We start from the raw sequence: 20334 nt of genomic DNA, 5'->3' as shown, positions 1-20334 counted from the left end.
TTGCTTAAGTGGCAAACTTCGACAAGTTGGAATATATGGTTTGACCGGTCGGGTCGGCCTGAGTCAAGCAGGGCCAAACTCGAGTATCCAAGATAGACGACGTAATAGTTTGCCTTCTTTTGTTTTCCACGTCATTTATCACGACCACTTGATCTAAACTAAAATCACACCGTTTGATTTTTGCTTCTTTTGTTGGAAAATTGCTCGTGATTTAAGTTATATATGAACTGTCGGATACAGAAGCGACACTACGCTAAAACACGATAGTTTCACTATATACTTTTAATGCGCTGGGACGGATTGAAAAAGCCCTAACTTTTAACTGACAAACATTTTTATTATTGCTGCGAGGATAAAGAAACAAGCGACTCAAGTAGATGTTAATACTATAATAAAATGAACACGGAATTTTTCATTTTATTTCTCTTAAATATGGCATGAGCCATTCTTTCGTTACTCCGAAATGCGAGTTCTAAATTTTATTACACTTTTATATCAGGACGGCTCGTTTCTAAACTGCACTATTTTCTTTATACTCATTTTTAACCACGAATACACTTACATTGTATGCTGCCATCAAAATAAATAAACGAACAGTTGGTACGTTTTGCAATGAGCTCTCATACAAAAGGCCAATTTATTTAAATCTCTACTGCATCACAATTGAAGTGGAATGCACATTTTTTTACAAAAACTATGTTGTTTTTGTGCATTGGTACTTTAGTTTTTATTTTCATTTAAAATTTATAATGACCGAAAAATGCTTTATACGTTTTTGTTCCACACTTTTACGTGTATAAAATATAAAAAGTAATATCAATTATTAATATAAGCGACAGAAAAATAATACAGGAAAGCACAATCATTGACTTTTAATTCACCTTCTGTAAACTATCCCTATGTTTACCAAAAATTAAATTAAATTAAATAAAAAATAAAACAATAAAACAATTTTTGTTTAATTTTCATATGGTCCTAAAGTTAACAAAGTTATGAAATCTAATAAAATACATTTTTTGGAATAAGCCACTCTTTGATCAAACATGCAATGGTTTCCAATATTATACAGTAATAAAAATTCATTCTTAAACAAATTTTCTTGATTTTTTTTAAATGATTTGCCACCTAATTTTTTTTTCAAACTATTAAAATTGAATATTTCTCTGAATGTTTGCATATTTCACCTAGTTAAACGGACTCAGAAAGTTATGACAGGTAATTTCTCCTCAAATCTTGAAACAATTATATTAGGCGGTCCCCAAGGATCTATTCTTGGTCGTCTTCTTTTTTTATATACGACCATTTTGTTAGAAACGAAAACAAGCTCAATAAAACATACTTTTTATGGTGTCGACTTTAACCTTTATCTACACTTCTCCCAACAAGAACTTCCATAAAAATGTTTAAAAATTAATGCCGACTTAGAACTATGCAAATGAACTTACAACTTAATTCTGATAAATGTATAGATTTATATGGTTCGCTAGCAACAATTAAAAATAATCCAATTAAATACTATTATTAATTATAAATCTTCATGTTTAGTTCTATTAAACACTTAGGACTCATAACAGATAATAATCTTTGTTTTAAGTCTCATGTTCATATGGTCCTAAAAAATCATATTCTCTTTTCAAATTAATATTATTATTGACAAACAATCTGATTCAAATTTTAAATTACGTAAAAAATTTAGCGAAAGCTTAGTTATATTATTTATAAAATATTGCTTAATTTTATACTCTTCTTGTTTAGACAATATCACAAAATACAAATTACAGAAAATCTAAAATAACTGTTGTAGATTCATTTTTGACCTAAACAAATACGATCATGATTCTCCCAAAGTACCGGAGCTACGTTGGTTAAAAGTTGAAAGAACAGAAATAAGTATATAATGACAACGTTCCAGTTGCCTCAGTTGATAATAAAGTAAAAGTTTTTCATTCAACGGTACTTTTTCAGTTTCGGTGAATAAATTTCATACACTCTACAAAGATTTTTTGTTTTCAGATGGTTAATGTTAATTAACTACATGCTACTGTTCCATTTCCATTTTCATTTTCACTCTTTTCGCATCTTTTTAGTTTTAAATTTTCTTTCCATTGTGTTAAGTTTTTCTTATTTTTTTGTTCTTATTTCTTTGCAATTGTATGTATAATTATTATTATTATTATTATTATTATTATTACTATTATTATTATCATACGAGTATCTGAAACGAATTAAAAAAAAGACCTGTGATCAAATTGGTATATTGATTGTCTTTATATTAATAATATTATTAAATTTATATAGTTTTTTAGTGTATTATTTTTATTTTAGAACATAAATTTTTCCTGTCGTGCAATAATTTATTTTGACGGTAAATGTAGTACTCTCTTGTGCATTAATCAATTTTATCAGAAAATTTTCTTTTTTGCTGTTCTCAAAATTTTTGTTTTTATTGGTTTAATTAATTATTTTTGTCAAGTAAATGCAGTAGAGAATGAGATTTTAGTTATCGAAAGTTTAGACATTTTTTTTATTTTTCTTGTCTTGCACGATTTATTCTGTCGTGACAACATACCGACTAAAAGACTAACTTATTATGAGAACAATTTAATTTTTTATTTTCTAATTAATAATAATAGATTAATAGTAGTTTATTATATAAGCAAAGAAAAGTTGTTCATCATCTGTGAGTGATGGATGGATTTCTGAAACGAGTGAGGAGCCTGAAAACAGTGCGGAGCACGAGTTTCAGAAAGGAATAAGGAGCAGAATATGCCAATTTTTCTTTACGTGTATAATACAACGTTTTCTCTTATCATACATCCAGAAATTTTTGTTAAATGTTTTTAGCGATGGAATAAAAAAAGATCACCAAATAAAATAAAAGAATCACCAAATGCTACTTTATTCTATCGAATTTTTGTTGTATGGCTTTGATTAAAGAAATTTAGATAACTAGGTGTAATGCTCAACAAATCCGGGTACGTAAAAAAACAAACCACAACTAAATGAAATAATGCACCATAGTAACCACTTGTAGAATAAAGCTAGAATAAGCAACAACATTATTAGAAACATTATTAATACCTATAAGAGAAAAATTATTTCTTTCAAATAATTACCTAAAAAAACAAAATAATAGGGAATTTCTAGACATCAACTACAAAAAATTAATTGCACGTCGATAATCCAATATGTAACATAAACAATACCTATAACAACCAAATAGATTAGTGAGTATAAAAATGTTCAATTATTGTTTCATACTAATTTGTATAGAAAAAAACTTTGATGAAAATTTCTAGCGTAAATTGTTCTATTTTTGAAAAAGTGGATTCGTTTACAGAAAATTCGATAGCGTCAGATCCATGTCTGTGAAAGATCATGAAAATCTAGAAAGCCGAGTCAATTAGTGCCTTAAATTAAGTTAAATAGGACGTAAGACATTTATTAAATTAATTGACAATGTTACTTAAATCTTGATTTTTTTAACAAATGGTTGTTTTGCCTGATATCACACTTACAAAAACAAATCCTTGCTCGTTTTGGCTCGACGTGACAGACTCTATTTGCTCCGAAGATTAGTGGATATCGATACCTGTCTCGGCTCCCCATGAGTCCTAATCTTTACGGCGCCTGTGTCTCTCTAAAACTTGACTTTTCTCAAAAGACAACTGGTGTTTAGAAATTCTGCGAAATGAACAATCTTGGCATCTTTTGCTTGTTTCCGCGTCATCAACCCGCTTCTTTGATACCCCCTTCAATGCAAAAAAAGGGAAATCAAAATAATATTTACCGAGCATTGGGCACGTTTCGTATTAGACGAAGGAAAGTATAAGGAGAACGGTTGATTTGAAAATTCCTTAAATTTTATTTTGAGCTTTCCGAGTGGAGTTTGGCGCCAAGAGTGGAAACTAATGACACAGAAAATGGAATCACTTTCAAATCCATTTGTTTCAGGGCGGATATGGTGGGCCAATTGCAGGTCTTGCTGCAAATTAAACTCCAGCCGGTAATGATGTCACGTGTCGAACATGATGTCATCAAATCGGGGTTTTTATTGACACTTAACAGATTTACGGGTCACTGACTTGTTGTTATTTTTTGCGAGAGGATTTTGTGTACAAACATGATTTTTAAAGGAGATATTCTTAATGCGCAACAAAGGCACATTACAAAGTGCTCTCGAACGACTTGAGTGAAAGCTGGGCTTAAATTTCACAAATGGATCTTTTATTATTTAGAGGGGATTATTGGCTTAAGCAGGTATACCATTTAAAAGCCAATTCTTGCAATAATTCCCTGCTGAATACTTCAGCAGCCTACAGGTAATTAGTAACCGATCCTAAGCACGGTTTTCGCTCAGTTGCCGTCAGAACCTCAAAGGAATAAAATGTTCAGTTTGAAACAATTCCTTTTTGCAACTTTGCTCAAGTTCGCAGTTGCCTCATATTTCGACGAAAACACCAGCGAAATCCAGTGCAAGTGCGTCCCGCCGCATTTATGTGCGGATAATGATGAAGGGACCAATGGACAGGGATTATTGGATATCCGGTAAGTAAAAGATAAATTGCAGTGCAGGACCGATTGAACTGACAAATTGCGTTTGTTGCAAAACCACACAGAATCGCGGTTTGGATTCACTATGCTAAATAATTTATGGCAGAATGACGCAAAGTTTCCAACAATTTACAATTTTTTAGATTCGAGGACGACTCTTGCCCCAACCATTTCGACGTGTGTTGCGACACCCCCCTGGAAGCGCCCCCGTCCAAAAAGTGCGGTTTCGCCAATTCCCAAGGCATTGGCCCCCGCATTACTTCCGATTCGGAAACAGTGCAGTTCGGGGAGCTCCCCTGGACCGTGCTGGTGTTTGTGAGTCCAGAAAGCAGCGAAAAGGCGGCATTAATATGCGGCGGCTCCTTAATCCACCCCCAGGTGGTCCTAACTGCCGGTCACTGCGTCTCCGCCAGTTCGCCCGACACCGTGAAAGTGCGTGCAGGCGAATGGAACATCAAGAAGACGGACGAACCGTTCCCGCACCAGGACCAAGTTGTGAAGGAAATCCTCGTTCACCCCCAGTACAAAACGGGGACTTTATGGAACGACATTGCTTTGCTTGTTCTGAATCAAGCATTTGTTGTGAAAGCAAATATCGGCTTCATTTGTTTGCCGGCGGGAAAATTAAAAGTTGATGAGAAGCGGTGTGTGGCGAGCGGCTGGGGACGCAAAGCTACAGCGAGGGGAAGACTGTCGGCGGTTTTGAGGAAGGTGACGGTGCCGTTAGTTGGGAGGAATAAGTGTCAAAAGGCACTGAGAGGGACCAAGTTGGGGAAAGCGTTCAGGTTGCACAGGAGTTTTATGTGCGCCGGAGGGGAGAAGAATAGGGACGCTTGCAAAGGGGACGGGGGAAGTCCCTTGATTTGTCCCTTGGAGGAGGAAGGGAGGTTTGTTCAAGTAGGAATTGTTTCGTGGGGGATTGGATGCGGAGCAAATAAAACGCCAGGGGTTTATGTCAATTTGCCGATGTATACGGACTGGGTTGATAGGCACATGAAAGAAAGGAATTTTTCAACGAGTTATTACAAGTTGTGAACTGTTACACGATTGTATATTTTTGTAAATACTGTAGAAATAAATTGTCTTTATAAGTGAAATATGGATTTTTTTACATGCTACTACAGGGCCCCATTACCCAATACGCCATAACCTAGGACACCAGCGATTAAAGACAAAGAATCAAAAAAGAATAATTGTATTTTTAATTACTTTTTAGATAAAAAAAACAAGAAAGTATGACCAAGTTCAAGTTACAAAGAACCTTCTGAAAAGACAACAACAAAATACACAGCCTATAGATCATTTATTAGAAAGAAATTAAAAAACTAAAAATTTGAAATACTGAGAATAAACTTAAAAACTTGAAATACTATGAAACTGAACGAGAAAAAAATTAAGAGGAACACAAAATTTTTATTTTTGCATCTCAAAGATCATAAAATTTTCTACATAAAAACTAAACTAAAAACTAAAAAGAGGAAACCTTGCGAAACTATTAAGTTTTTCTAAAAAACTGATGAAAAGTTTGAGTTTAAGCACGAACTAATTTTGAGAATCAATATTTATCAAAAACAAATGAATCCACAATTTATCCACGATTTATGAAATTTTTGAATAGAAAACTTGAAAGTTTCTTAAAAAACAGCGAAATTTTTGATGGTTTGGTCGACATTTACAACATAATCCAGGAATAATTTTTTGTTCAGTTCTGAATGCCTTATGATTAGTCTATTTAACAGTTGGGAGTGCAATATCCCTCCGATATTCAATGACAAACGCTTCAATCGTCTTGCAATTTTTTGTGCACCAAATAAACAAGTAGGAGGTGATATTTAGGTATAATTACTCATTCCTGAGACAAATGAGACACTAGTAAACCGATTTTAGAGCCGGGATTAGATGCGAATAAAATGGTCGATTTTGGTAAGTTTTTAAAATAATTTGTTTATTGTTATAAAAACACGCTTCTTTAGTTTATTGTAAAAGAACTAAGAATCCTAGAATAAATTATACACTTTCCCACAACTAAGTAAAATCTACACTGTCGGTTTGTAAAAATTTATAATTACAATTATTATGTTTAAAATAATTTTTTTAAATCAAAATTAAAAATTGGCGAATACTGCAGTTTTAACACTTCTACGTAAATTATTTTTTATTTCACAATTAAAACTGATACAAAAATTGTTTTTAATTAAAATATAAGATTAATACAGAATTAAAGTAAGCATATTTTCAAAAATTAAAAGATCAAACAGTGACAAGGCACTGAAGAACTAAAAACAAAAAAACTAAAAAATATAAAATTCTGATAAACTAAGCCACTTAAATACTAGAAAACTGAAAAAACTATAGATCTGGAAAGAAAAAAAACACAACTGAATTAAAACATTAGATTTTAAATAAAAAACCAATAAAACTGTGTTTTGGTGACGTTGTAATTATTTTTTATGAAACATGAGTGTCGTGGACATTGAATTTTAAGAAACATTAAAAAATTACCAAAAAATCAAAAACAACGACAACAACACACAAGCATTTAAAATCCTAGCGTGCGGTGTTGCCAAAAAGCTGTGAATTTAACCCAATTTCTACTAAAGCACTGAAATACGCATTCATAGTTAAAATCTTAAGTACGATTTACTATCGATTAGTTACCAAAGATTTTACCTGAAGCCTGAAAAGCGAAAAAATTTTAGTGTAAAATAAAATAACTATCAAACTGAAAATTTTGATGCAATGATTTTAAACTAAATACTAATAAGAAAATTGAAAAAAATATCATTTTTTAAATTACAAAGGCTAACCACAACTGTAGGATGTTAAAAACTCATTTACGATACGATTCAGTTTAAGAATTTAGGAATAAATAAAATGGTGGCAAATATTTCCATTGTTAACAAAACAAATTTATTTTGAGTTTTAAGAAATGCTCTTAAAAATTGCATGTTACGAGAGTTTCCGAAAATCTGGTCTATTATATATTTTTATTACTTTTTTATTTTTGTAAATTTTGCTGTCCCGTGAATTATTCCACACATATAAATGTTGCTTTTATAGCTTACGTCATTAAAAGAGACCAAAAATTTTTAATTTCTACTGTCTAATTTTGTCTGAATAATTTTTTTAGAATTATTTTTATACATAAAATTGTTTTGTCCCGCCAGTGTAAAGAAAAAGTAAATTAATCAGAAGTCGTTACACATTGCCTTGTTCTTCAGTTACTTGTTACTTCAAAAATAATTCTTGCAATTAGTGCTTTTTAAATTGACACAATTTTACAACATGTTCAACGAAAGAAATGTGAGTTTTTTTTGTGTCCCGTCCGTCATTATCAACTTCTTTTTCCTGCTCGTATTTCAAGTTTTACAAATGTGGTTGCAATTGTGGGTTGCAAACAGTTTGACTGATACTAAGTTCCTATAAAGAAAAATTCACTTCTACTGATACTGTGCCATAAAAACTGAAAATAGAATCAAAAAATTTACGCAGTGTCCTGTGCTATATTATTATTCTCAATCAAATATCCTTGTGTTAATTTAAGTTTCGTAATCTAATAACATTAAAAACACTAGGGCCACTAAAGGGGATGGTCACCCTGTACAAACATCATGTAGAGCTTAAAAATTAAATTCGGTGTTGCGAGAGGAAGTCCTTCATTTGTTTTCCCTTTAGCGAGGGGTGAACTGAAAGTTTTTCCAAAAGTGTCCATTAATCAAATTTGTGTGCTCGAAATGATCCTTAGATTTAGCTGTCGCATCTTTGGAAATGAAAGATAGTTCAGTTGGAATTTGTGCCATCACCTGCAATTAGGTGTGAAGAAGAAAGAAAGAGCCGGAGGCCACGCGTCATAAATAAGATATTGACATTTTTGTATCGGAATAGACGAGCATATCGTTAGCCGAGCGTGCAAGAATCTGTATGGAAGGCGAGAGATAACGGCCTCCGCGTTAGACAGCAAAAACTAGACGAGCTGAAACAAAGGCGGCACGCAGACTGAATGGAAAGTGTGCTGAAACGCTCTAACACTCTTAAATGACATACAGTCACACACGGTGACTGCCTTCTCATCGGCTGTCGACAAGCAAGAATTCCGTCAATTCTTGCACTTGCTCATACCGGGCTAAACGTCGATATATATTTGCATGCCGACGGTGGCGACAAGCACAGATTCTTCATTTCGGCATGCAGGGAAATGCGGCTTTCATGCTGCTTGACAAGAATTGAAGGGGAAAAACGAAGAAAATTTCACAAAGAATTGCGAGTTGGGGATACTTGACCCAACTAAAACCGCCTGCATTTTGCATATTCATACACTGGATTTCCTGACGTGTGTCAGAAATAGCAATGTGTGTATTTCTGATATTTCCTGTTTCGCGAACTCGCTTCCAGGTCAGGTATAACAAGCATACATTGTTGCTTCTCCTCTTTTTTTCCAAATTACACTTGTGTCAATAATTCAATTAAGTCGATTCATACGTCGGATTCCAATTAGTGTCAATTTGTCCAATTTATCTAATGAGTGTAAAGTGTCGAGTGAGAATTTGCTTTTAATCAGAAAGGGCGAGCTGTCTATACAAATGATTTATCATGGCAAATACTGAAGCGATTGAAGGAAATATTTAGAGGGCAAATAGACATTACGTATGCATAAGTTGAAAATTCGATCGGGGTTGCGCGGGAGATAAAAAATATCAAATCCATTATAGCATGTAAGATAGATAGGTGCTCGAACTATGATCCCGTTTTTAGTGAGATTATCTGCGAGAAATATGAGCGAAACATCTCCCACCAGAGAGCGAAATAAAATATTTTCTTTGTCTCTTATTCGAAAAATGTTTTAATAATTTGGCTTAGTGGTAAAGAAAAGAGATAAGTCTGGCTCGTGTAATAAATTGCCTCGTGAGGGTTTTGAGAGTGTTATTTGGGTTTTGACCGTAATTTGTTAAAGGATTAAAGCGACACGAATTTTCAGGTTCCTATCAAATTTATCGATCTAGACTGCAGACAAAAGTGTGCAAAAACAGTTTGCCTTTTGTATCTACTTACTCAAGGTGCAAGAACGCTCTCAATGTGAAGTTGATGAGTCTTAGTCGAGCCGTATTTCATTAAATAAGACAACCGAAACTAATTTCTTTAGCTTCTCGGAAGATATTTAGAATAATAGATCTGCAAAGTAACTATTTGTGTTTTGTGAGTCTCTTCATGAATATAAATCAAGGTTTCGTTATTCCGTAATTCATTACTCGGTACACTTAAGTGGGCTTTTTTGATGTAGGTAATCCCAGGGAGTATGTGAATCGCGGAATGTTTTTCTGCGTTGGGGAATGTGCTAAGGGTGCGAATGAGGAATGCTTTGCTCATTTGCTCATAGAGCGGGAAGCACTGCAGTGATATACATCATACACGTGACGTCTACTAGCGAATTAGCAAGTTAATTATAATTGTAAGTGACAGCTTGAAATTTGTATTCTGTCTGCAAGACTCTAAACATGGCCTGTAGGAGGAATTATTATCTGTACCTACCAAGACCCCGCAGAGATTATACATATTTCATTCCGATTCCTTCACAACAGATTGAGTTATCGCCCAACACAAAAATTACAAACATATACCTGAAACAATCCCATTTTTTCACAATTTATCACCGCTTGGGGCTTGCTGATTTATAGAAATATTTCACGAAATGAACATTTGTCGCGCGGCAGCCTCGCCAACCGAAATCTCACTCAATCTACCAAAAGGAAACACACTTTCTAGTCAAGATGTTTTAAAAATTAGAAATTATTATTTCCCTCTCAATTGAAACCCATGTTATTCGGGTCCGTTGAATGTTCAAAAATCATCGTCTTGAGACCAAAAAAATTTTTTTGACGTATTTGTTTGGTTTATGGAAAACTAAACCGATATTTACTAATTGCTTGGAAAAAAAGACAGGAACGCTAAGAATCAAATTGTTAATAAACTGAAAATAAGAATGGTCTTCTGAAACGAATGCTTTACACTATTGTCTCTATTTCAGCAATTATTCAATGGTTTATTCATAACAATTATTATTGATTTTATTGATTTACTGTGGATATTTAAAGAATAGGATGTGTAGTGACGTACAAATAAAAAGTTCCCTTCTTCTATAGTTCCGTTTACATCGCCAGAGAGCGCAGTTACTCGATTACTGTCTAAGTTTTCAGAGCAATAAATATTTTTTGAAACGATTCAAACACGATCACATATACAAAAAAAATTACGAAGAAAGTTTTAAAAAATAAAATTTTCTACAAAAAAGTGGGTGAGACCATCCCTACCTTCAGCCACTTTAGGCCCAAAGTCGTTCAAAGACGCTCAAGCGATGAATATTATCTGTAATTATATCTGTAATAAAATGTTATTATTGTAGTAACGTTTCCTTTGAACACTATAGAGTTTACAACAGATAATGGTGTTTAAGTTAAGCAAACTTCACAATAAAATGTTTTGTCAAGAGTGACCCCAAAATATTTACGATACCGATCGGTTCGTCTGAAAGATTACAGCCTGTCTGCAATAAATCACACAATAAGCTTGCCTGAATGATGAGCTTACAGAGTCCTTGCGGTTTGAGGTAATCATAATAAAAATTTAATGGTGTACAAAGAAAATGTTGCTACAATAAACAATGTTTTTGCAAAAAAATATCCAAAAAATAAAAAACAACTATTATACAAACAGAAAACAAACAACATTGTAATATTTAACGAAAAAAGAGTCAATTCTTTAAAAATTAATTTTGACGAGTTTGGTATTGGCGTTTCAACAAGTAAAAAATTTATCGAAATGACTAAAAAGTATTTTTTTTATTTTAGTTAATTGCAGTGTATTTGTTAAAAAGAAATTTGACTTCTCCAATTATTTTTGAAAAAACAAATTATTTGACTTTAAATTATAAATATATAAGTATAAATTTATACCCCGCTGAATGTGTAACAAAATACTGCATTGTTAACAAAATTGGGTCAAAATTATTTAAATATACAAAACACGAATGAGGACAAACAATAGTTAATACCAAAATAAATAGTGCTTTTGTTTAGTCAAATAAATAGTGTGCTTTAAAAGTAAAACTAAAAACTTTCCTTATCCAAGGATATGTTTATGTGTTATTTATCTGACGAATTTAAATAAATAAATACCTTTACTACTGTATGTGAGCACTAATAAATATACATACATTTATTTATGCATAAAAAAATCGAAGGTTTTTTAATCAAATTTCTACATTCACATACAAGCAAAATGAAAAAATCTAATTTTGCGGAAAAGGCTTCCAGACACGTGCCCTATGAAGGAAATAAAATTCATAAAGGAGCCGCTTTTTGAAGAAACTGACAGATTGTTTTTGTTGTGTTTACAGGAAAACAAAGAAAATGTTTGATAAAACACACTTTTCAACTTGGATGTGGTTTTTCATGTTTGTTTCTGGTTTACGTCAGTATTTACGTTTGAAATTTGGCATCTTTAAAACATTTCTCAAAACGTACGTTGTAATATTAGTTCTTGAGTACGATGTCTATTTGTTAATTAATTTAGGAATTCGGCAAAGTTTTGATTATTGGCTCGTGGCTCGTGAATGAAGATAATAGTTTAATAACCGCAGGAGTACTCTTAGCCTAAAACTTTGAGTGAAACTTGTGAAAATTTAGTGAGCCGATTGGAGTGCTGCAAGCAACCGGGCTCTTAAATTATTGATAAACCCGTGGTGCTTTAACCCACCACAAAAGCATTCGGATCATGAAATTTCATGGAAAAATGGCCAATCGTCCGAATAGCATCCGTGATTGTTTTCCCGCGTGTCGAATAAAAAAAGTTGTTCCGGGTCAAGTCCCTTTGTAAATTTCTTGCGTGTTTTTTGTGGCTTTGAGTTAAATGGCGGTTGTTGTTTAGTTAGTTAAAATCGCGAATTAAAAACGACGCTTAAGCTCCTTTTAAAAACAAAAATAGCGCTCTCGCGTCCGGATTTTCTACATTACGAGCAAATAACAAAAACAAAATGTCCGTAGTTCGGGCAACACGAATTTACGCTTTAGTAAAACAAGGTGCGAATTAGGAAAAACGGCCGTGGGATATAGGAACGGATTGGCAGAAGGAGCGCATGCCCCGATTTTCAGGATCCTGAAAACTGAAATACGAGTGATATCGCGGCGGAAAGGCAGTTCAGGGCACGTTTCAAGCCGGCATTTACGGTCCGGCGCTGCTAGACTCCGGGTCCGGAGTTTCAGTGCAATTAACTATTTTATCGCAGCGGCCATTCCGAGTGATTCACCGGTTGCTGAAAGTCCCGGATTATCTTCGACAAAAACGTTATAATTTTGTTCCGGGTAACAGTTTTCATTTGAGCGGATAAATCAGAAACCACTTGTTACTGCTGATTTATGTCGAGGACTGGAACTGCAAACAAAGTAGTTGTGGGGAAAGATTCCGATCGATCGTTGATATCTACCGGAGTGCATGTTTTTATGTCTCGTGACATATTACGAGTGTTTCGGATTATTTAGAATGTAAGGACGGGAAGAAGTGCTCGAACGATGGCGAGAAAAGCTCCTTTCTGGAGAGGGTTCGGACTCCTTCTTGTTCCTATAACATCGCTCCTTGTTACGTCCCTTCAGGCCTTTCAAGGTAAGAAAGACACGCTCAAAACCATCCCATACAACTAAATCTTACTAATCAGTCACTTCCATTTTTTTCTTCAAATAACAGCCAAAAAATACACCAAACTTTCACCAGGAAAAACATAAAGTTGGGATGACATATCCTGCCACCGTCAGAGATTATCGATGATGGATTAGGGATCAAAGCTCCAGGCAATTTCTATTTATGCAGATGTTATCTGCTTAACTTTTGACATTGCTCTTTCACCGGTAAAATTGAGATTTGTCAGAACAGAACTTTTCCATAAAAATCGCACTCACCCATTTATTTCAAATTAATAATCCGCGCTCGAAAAATACCGAACAGTGAAACAAACACGTTCAAGGCAATGTTAAATTAATTAATAGCCGGGAAACTAATTTAGGTTACTAATTGTCAAGTTATCGATTTATCGCTCAGAAAAAGACAACAGCAACAAGGGTGTTAAACAGCTTTTCTGAAGTTATTAATGCTTTGGAGAGAATTCTGCCGTTGCGTATTCCTATTTGAGCCTTCCGGTCCATTTCCACAAGTCGGAATGCGACCTCACTCGAAAAAGCCTTGCGAAGGCACAGTGACACGACCTGAAGCCGGAAAATCTCGCACGTCCAACATACCCAGAAATCAAAAAGCAGGCATGAATTATTTTTATACACAATGTGCAAGTGAATTAAAAGATTCGTCTGTTATAAAATATGTAATTTGATGCTCTTGTAGCACTCGGGGCGATTTTTCAATTACACGATAAATAATTTTCTAAGGGCTGCGCAACGAAAATGTAATTTTTGCTAAGCCATATAATGCTTTTGCATTAATTAAATTAGCATCAAAAGCATTATCAAGCAACGGACATGAATGGGTGAAGTTAATTAAAAACTACAACCGGGTTTTTCAAAGGTCTTTCAAACCTTGTTAGGTAATTTTTTATTTATTGATACAAATGGGAGCAATTATTTTGATGAGACAAGGCACTTGTGTTATGAAATGAACAAATTGATTAAAGGACGCCAGAAATAAAACTAATCATTGATTTCCATTTACTTGTGATTAATGACCGCACCTATCTGTATACAAATATAACAACAAAAACTCATAACTGAAACTTTATTGCTTTCGAGTACATGTCGTCAGAATATAAACTAAATTGTCGATCCCACGACACGAAGTAATAAAAAAACTTTTTCTTTTTTCCCTTAGAGCTTTAAACTGGATCCCTCGGGGTAGAGCTTAGTGCATGAATTTCCTTTATCTCTTTTATAGCAATTTCTGTAATGAACCAAACATTTTATGCGACTGATATTCTTTACATACAAATTGTACCCTCCAATAGTCACGCCAGCTCTATTTCACAACATCACGATTGGTGAAAACTAGCCAATAATCACGCAACATTACGCCCACCGATGAGCACAATTGGCCAGCTCATAGCTCCATCACGCGATTAGTTCTTTCTCTAAAACATGAATATTTATTGGAGCATGTTTCCATTCCGGTCAGGTGCAAAGAGCAGAAAGCGTATTTTTCGACCGAATGAAACGTGGAAAAACATTTAAAACAAAATACAAGAGGAAACGTTTAGTAATCCGTTTGATTAAGTATTCCTTCTCATCTGAGCTTATTTTACATGAAAAGCGCTCCCAAACGAATACAACATTTAAAATCGTTCAATCAAACATTATACGAGTTTGCGCTTGTTCGCGCAAAATTGTCTCAATTTTTGGTAAAAATATCCGGTTAATGGGCACACTTTAAACTTTGATTTAATCTCGACCGCTCCTAACTTCTCTAATCCTTTACATTAGAGGCATTGAAGCGTGGAAATCAATCAAGGACTGACCCCAACTAATATTGACTTAAAGCCTACAGAGAAAATATGTGCATTCCCGGGCAAAGACAAGAGACCTCAAACCTACGTAAACACGTACACACGTACGACGAAAATTGACCAACTTTGTCAACACCTATGCGGCCATTTTATTTTGCTCGTTGTGTGTAAAGTACTTTAAGTACGTTATTTATTGTCAACTTCAACAGGAAGAGTTCCTGAATAGTAACCTCGCTTTATAAAGTTTAAATCCTGCCCTATATTCACATATAAGCCCCACTTAGAGTCAAGAGTCGGAAACTTTGAAAATGGATATGAGCAAATTGATTTCTGCCGCATCAAATATTTAAACGACACATTTTACACTCACTTTTAATTACTCGAACTGTACTTAGCATGATTAGCTGCTTGAATATTAATGCATAATGCACATGTGAGAAATGTGACAGTAATGTCAGTCTTTATTACAATGCACAGAGTGGTGTAAATTTTGTATGAGAATGGTGTTTTATTTTTATGAAAAGACAGTCAAACAAACAAAACTAGATACCGTAACAAATGTAAATAATAAAAGTCAATATTTTTACCCGCAGGTAAAGCGAAATCAGCCTCCGCAACAACTTTCCCACTAAAAAATCAATACGCATTCATAAAATATTTATGCAGAGGCTATTTCATTTATAAGTGCCACTTTAGATAATTACAGTTATCTACACTTTCCCCCCAAGTTGCTGACTCACCAGCTGTATTTAATTTTATTCAAATTACATGTAATTCAGCCCTTGATTGGAGCAGATTGTTGATATAGTGTGATTAGGAGCAATCAAACGAAAAAGCGCAATGACAAAGTCACTGCTTGATGAAAATGATGGTGATGTAGAACGAGGCGTCAAGACTGGCAGAATGATGGAAGATGCGTGCCATCTCTCGTTACGAAAAATAATGAATAAGGAAAAAATAGCCCCCATCTAGCACCATTACACTAATGTGCCATATTTAAACACACCCGGATTAATTCAGTTAGTTATGATTGGCTATTTATTTGAAAATTTACATTTGGGACGTTATGTTAGGACCAGCTGTTTTCATCCGCTAAACGCTTTGTTTAATTAAAAATTAAAAACAACCCTTTCGGTAATTAAATTATCTTCGCTTAACTGGCGACACTTGAAAGCCGGCGAAAAAATTGTCTATGTAATGACTAGAGAAGTTATAAACCTTATTTAACAGAAATTAAGTTTTAAAATTTTGTAATTAAAATAAATTTTATACTAATTCCTACCACAGGAAAAATAAAAACATGATTTTGATTGCAATAAATTCCATTATAAAAACAAACAAACAACACGAATTACGTTTTGTCAAGAACTTAAAATTATATATTACACAAAAAACTATAAAGAAGTTAATTAACTGTTGAACCTAAATATTGTCTTAAATTAGCTGTTGTAAAATTAGTTTGTTTTTCCGTAGAATTCATCTCAACCTAGAAAATGAACTCACTGAACAAAGATACATATTAGTACATTACTAAATTCAGGAATTTCGCATTATCAATATTTTTTCATTAAACTAACTTTTTTATATTCAGAATTTTTTGAATAGTTTGTCACTAACAAATTTTTCCACAACTTTTAGAGTATATTTTACAAAAATTTACACTTTATTCACGAGCATCATTGCTTCAACCACTACTAAAATTTCAGAATGAGAAAGTAAGTCATTTTTTAAAGTGACTTCACTAAAATAAAGCGCAGGTCTATTGTGAATGTTCATAAGAAAAAAAAAACATTAATAAACTGTAAGATGACATTTTGAATAAAAAATCAATACATTCCAAGACTGAAAAACTAAAAAAAATAAAAAACTGGTATACAAGAAATTTAAAAAACTGTAGGTTACGAATTTTGTAGATCTTAGTGACTGAAAGAGTAAAAAAATTTAAAAAGTACAAAATTGTAAAATAAAAACATTAAGAAATTAGAAAACTAAAATTATGAGATAGTGAAACAACGAAAAATGGAAATATTTAATAAGAAATGAATAAGACATATGAGAAATTAAGAAACTAAAAAAGTAAAATACAGAAAATAATCTCAAAAATTGTGTGATTGGAAACACTCTAAGATCTCATAGTTGATCGAAAAGCTAGAAGCCTGAAAACATGAAATAATATAAAGTTTGGTAAATGTTGCCTTACTTAAAAAAGTTAAATAAAACACTATATAAAATCATAAATTTTAAATCCCCAAATTAATAACTAAAATGACGTTAAAATTTTTGACCTAATTTGATACATTTTTGTGTGTTGTGAGGAAATTTTGCAAAACAATTGAGTATTTGCTGAAAAACATGCGAAATGTTCGTAATAGAAAACATAAATTTTTTATAGAAAACAACGAAATTCCAGATGGTTTAGCCGACATTTACAAAATAATCAAACAACAATTTTTTGTTCAGTTTTGAACGCTTTATGAATGATCTGTTTTTCAGTTAAGAGTGCAGTATAAGTATCCTCCGATATCCAGAAACGTTTTAATGGTTTTGTAATTTTTTGTGGATTAGATAAACAAGTAGAAGGTAATTTTTATATTTTTGTTGGTCAATTACTCATTTCTGGAACAAATGAGACCCCTGTGAACCGGTTTAAGAGCCGGTCTGTCTCACAGAACAAAATTTTACCGTAGATGCGAATAAAATGATCGGTTTTGTTTAGTTAAAAAAATAGATTTTTTTACAAAAAAACCCGTTTTAAATTCATTTCACAAAAAATCCTAGATTTGTAGAACTTTTACACAACTAATTAAAATCTACACTGTAGGTTTAGAAAAGTTAATAATTACAAGGTTAGTGAAACCAAATTCTGAACAAACAATCAATACACTAAGGAATTGGGAAGCAAAAAACTTAACAACAAAAAATACTAAAAAGTGACTGAAAAAGTTATAATGAAAAAATTATGAAACTGCAATGTAAGAACATTATTAAAATAACATAGTAAAACCACGAAAAACTATAGAGAAGTTAAGAAATAAAAAAGCTGAAATACTGGAAGGCTAATACACAAAAAATCCTTAGATGTAAAATAAAATAACTCTAAAAGTGAAAATTTTAATGTAATGATTTTAAACTAAACACTAATAAAAAATTGAAATATATATCTTTTTTAAGTTAGAAAGGTTATAATTTATAAAATACAACCGTTGGATGTTTAAAACTCCTTTAGGATACAACAATTCAATTAGGAATTTAGGAATGATATTTGCATTTTTAACAAAACAAACTTATTTCGAGTTTTAAGCCCTTAAACTGCATGTTAGGGCTCTAGTGATGACCTTGTAGTATTCGTCCCTCGAGTGCAGCCGTTGCGTACCACAACACCGGGTGAATTAGTGTCGCGTTATGACACGACACGTCCCACGAGTGTTGCAGTTGCGTATTGCATTAATTACTGCACCCGATTCGTTTAAAAAAGTTGGCCCGGACCGGAGGAGGTATTATATCGAGTTTGAGTTTGAAAAACAAACTTTGTCTGGCGAAGTTCTCCACACTTCTGAATCTATTGAATTCAAGGCAGACTTCCTAACCTGGGCTAAATCGCTCTTCCGAGAGTTTATCATGAGTATTAGGTTATGTCCGGTGGGTGAAGTTATATCTGGTTATATCGTTAGTGCTCGCTTCAGTGCTCAGGGATCTTCCACCCATTCCAAGACCTGATTGTTTTACCTCACGCCATTCAAGCACGAAACATACGATAATTATTTTTTAGTAGATTCGCGCAAGCTTCAACTCGCCGAATAAACTAAACGATTTAATTTCCTGAAATGACGCTATCTTGGAATTTACCGAAGAAGTGGCCGAGGATTTTACCAAAAATTCATCTTTATTACGAATTTAGTCGGCCAGAAAAAGCTTTTAAACAATTTCGCTTCGTTTCTTTTATCCCAAAACTCGATGTTGTTTAATATTAAATGAGCGCCCAGTTTGTCTCTAACTGCGTTACATCTACCCTTGAATCTAGTCACACAGCAGTTGCCTGAATTAGTAATCGTCCATGCAATAACCCTATCATAATAAAACGGATTATCTAGTTAAGCTTTCAGTTTTTTTCCGATTAATAATACAGGTCTATAAATATTTCAACCGGAAACAGAATTAGTAATGATCCAGTGTAATGTAACTTAAAACAGTCAGCTTATCGAATCAATAACGGCTAGACTGGGTGTTATTGCATGTAAATAATCATCTCTGTACGCATTCGAGCTAGTAAACTGTCACTGTTATGCAAATTAATTAATAAAATGGTTGAGTGATTGAATCGTTATCGACCTGACAAGTCAATTAGGCCAAATCAAGTCCCGAAAAAGCTAGTTTATCGCGACATATTGCACAACCCTTTCATAGACCCTTGTAAATCTGAAATAAATGAGTGCAGGTATTCCTTTTAGGTGATAAAAGGGCGAGTAGCCCGAGGAAAGGCTCCCGTAATATACCTAAGTTTAGAGGTTTTGAATTTACAAAGGATGTCTCTACCGTCTTTCGAGTAGTTTATATTAAATATGGAACGGTCAGACACTTGTGAACTTCTCGAGGTTTAATATAAATTCTCCAAGAACCGAACTGCATTCCACAATTAGATTTTTCGAGGTGGGCGTCCGTTACGTGGGAAGGGTTGTTGCTCGAAGATATATTTTTAATTGGGGCTCTGCAATTGTGCACTTTGAATTGGATAAAAATAAAATGCGAGTGGACAGGGATTAGAGTCGCGTGGGAGGTGATCACCGACGAGCTATAATTGGAAATTTTTCCACCGCGTGGAAATATTACGCTTTAATAGCTGAACTCATGAAGCAACTCGTTGTACTATCAAAGTTCGTGATAATTCTTATCGTTGGAGTAACAGTTTTCTTAATGAAAACGCCACCAGGACCGACTTATTCTCTCTAAATGTATTCAATGGCGTCTTTTATGTGGCACAACAGATTTTATCAAGTTTATTATGTTTGGCATAATGAAAATGCTGCGATCTAGGCTGATTAATAAATAATGCGCTATTATGTGGCCGTAACGATATCGCAGCATTATTGTAGTTTCACTTTAAAGCCGATTAGATTTTCCAGTGGTCATTGAAAACTGGAATAAAGCACGGCTTTGCAATTAAAATAAAAATGTTCTTGTGTTGTATTTCGGAGCTTAAATGAAGTTTGTAGCGTGCACTTCTCTGGAGTTCAGTTGAGCGAGCCTTACTTGTCGTAAATCCGAACTTAGTAAAATTTTTACGAACTAAAATA

At 33.5% G+C, this 20334-nt stretch overlaps 2 protein-coding genes across 2 annotated transcripts in view; both read left to right on the top strand.

Moving 5' to 3' along the window:
* The first annotated feature begins 3742 nt into the window (after positions 1 to 3742).
* Positions 3743 to 5615, top strand: LOC657860 (serine protease H59). Its single transcript, XM_964291.4, has 2 exons — positions 3743 to 4548; positions 4698 to 5615. Exons 1-2 carry the CDS (start codon positions 4388 to 4390, stop codon positions 5587 to 5589), a joined length of 1053 nt encoding a protein of 350 aa, XP_969384.1. The 5' UTR covers positions 3743 to 4387; the 3' UTR covers positions 5590 to 5615.
* Positions 5616 to 12723: 7108 nt separating this feature from the next.
* Positions 12724 to 20334, top strand: part of LOC657944 (lachesin) — a 103110-nt gene continuing 95499 nt past the window's right edge. Inside the window, exon 1 of the mRNA XM_964364.5 lies at positions 12724 to 13206. Coding sequence (XP_969457.2) covers positions 13116 to 13206 — 91 coding nt within the window. The 5' untranslated portion in view covers positions 12724 to 13115. The remainder of the gene's footprint in view (positions 13207 to 20334) is intronic.

Source organism: Tribolium castaneum, chromosome 4 (genome assembly GCF_031307605.1).
Source record: "Tribolium castaneum strain GA2 chromosome 4, icTriCast1.1, whole genome shotgun sequence".
In the NCBI taxonomy this organism is placed as follows: Eukaryota; Metazoa; Arthropoda; class Insecta; order Coleoptera; family Tenebrionidae; genus Tribolium; species Tribolium castaneum.
This window is presented reverse-complemented; position numbering and strand designations above follow the sequence as displayed.

Excerpts from the sequence above, each read along its gene's own strand:
- LOC657860 (XM_964291.4), top strand. The coding sequence starts at position 4,388 with ATGTTCAGTTTGAAACAATTCCTTTTTGCAACTTTGCTCAAGTTCGCA. Across the intron at positions 4,549-4,697 it reads CAGGGATTATTGGATATCCG|ATTCGAGGACGACTCTTGCC; the intron begins GTAAGTAAAAGA and ends ACAATTTTTTAG.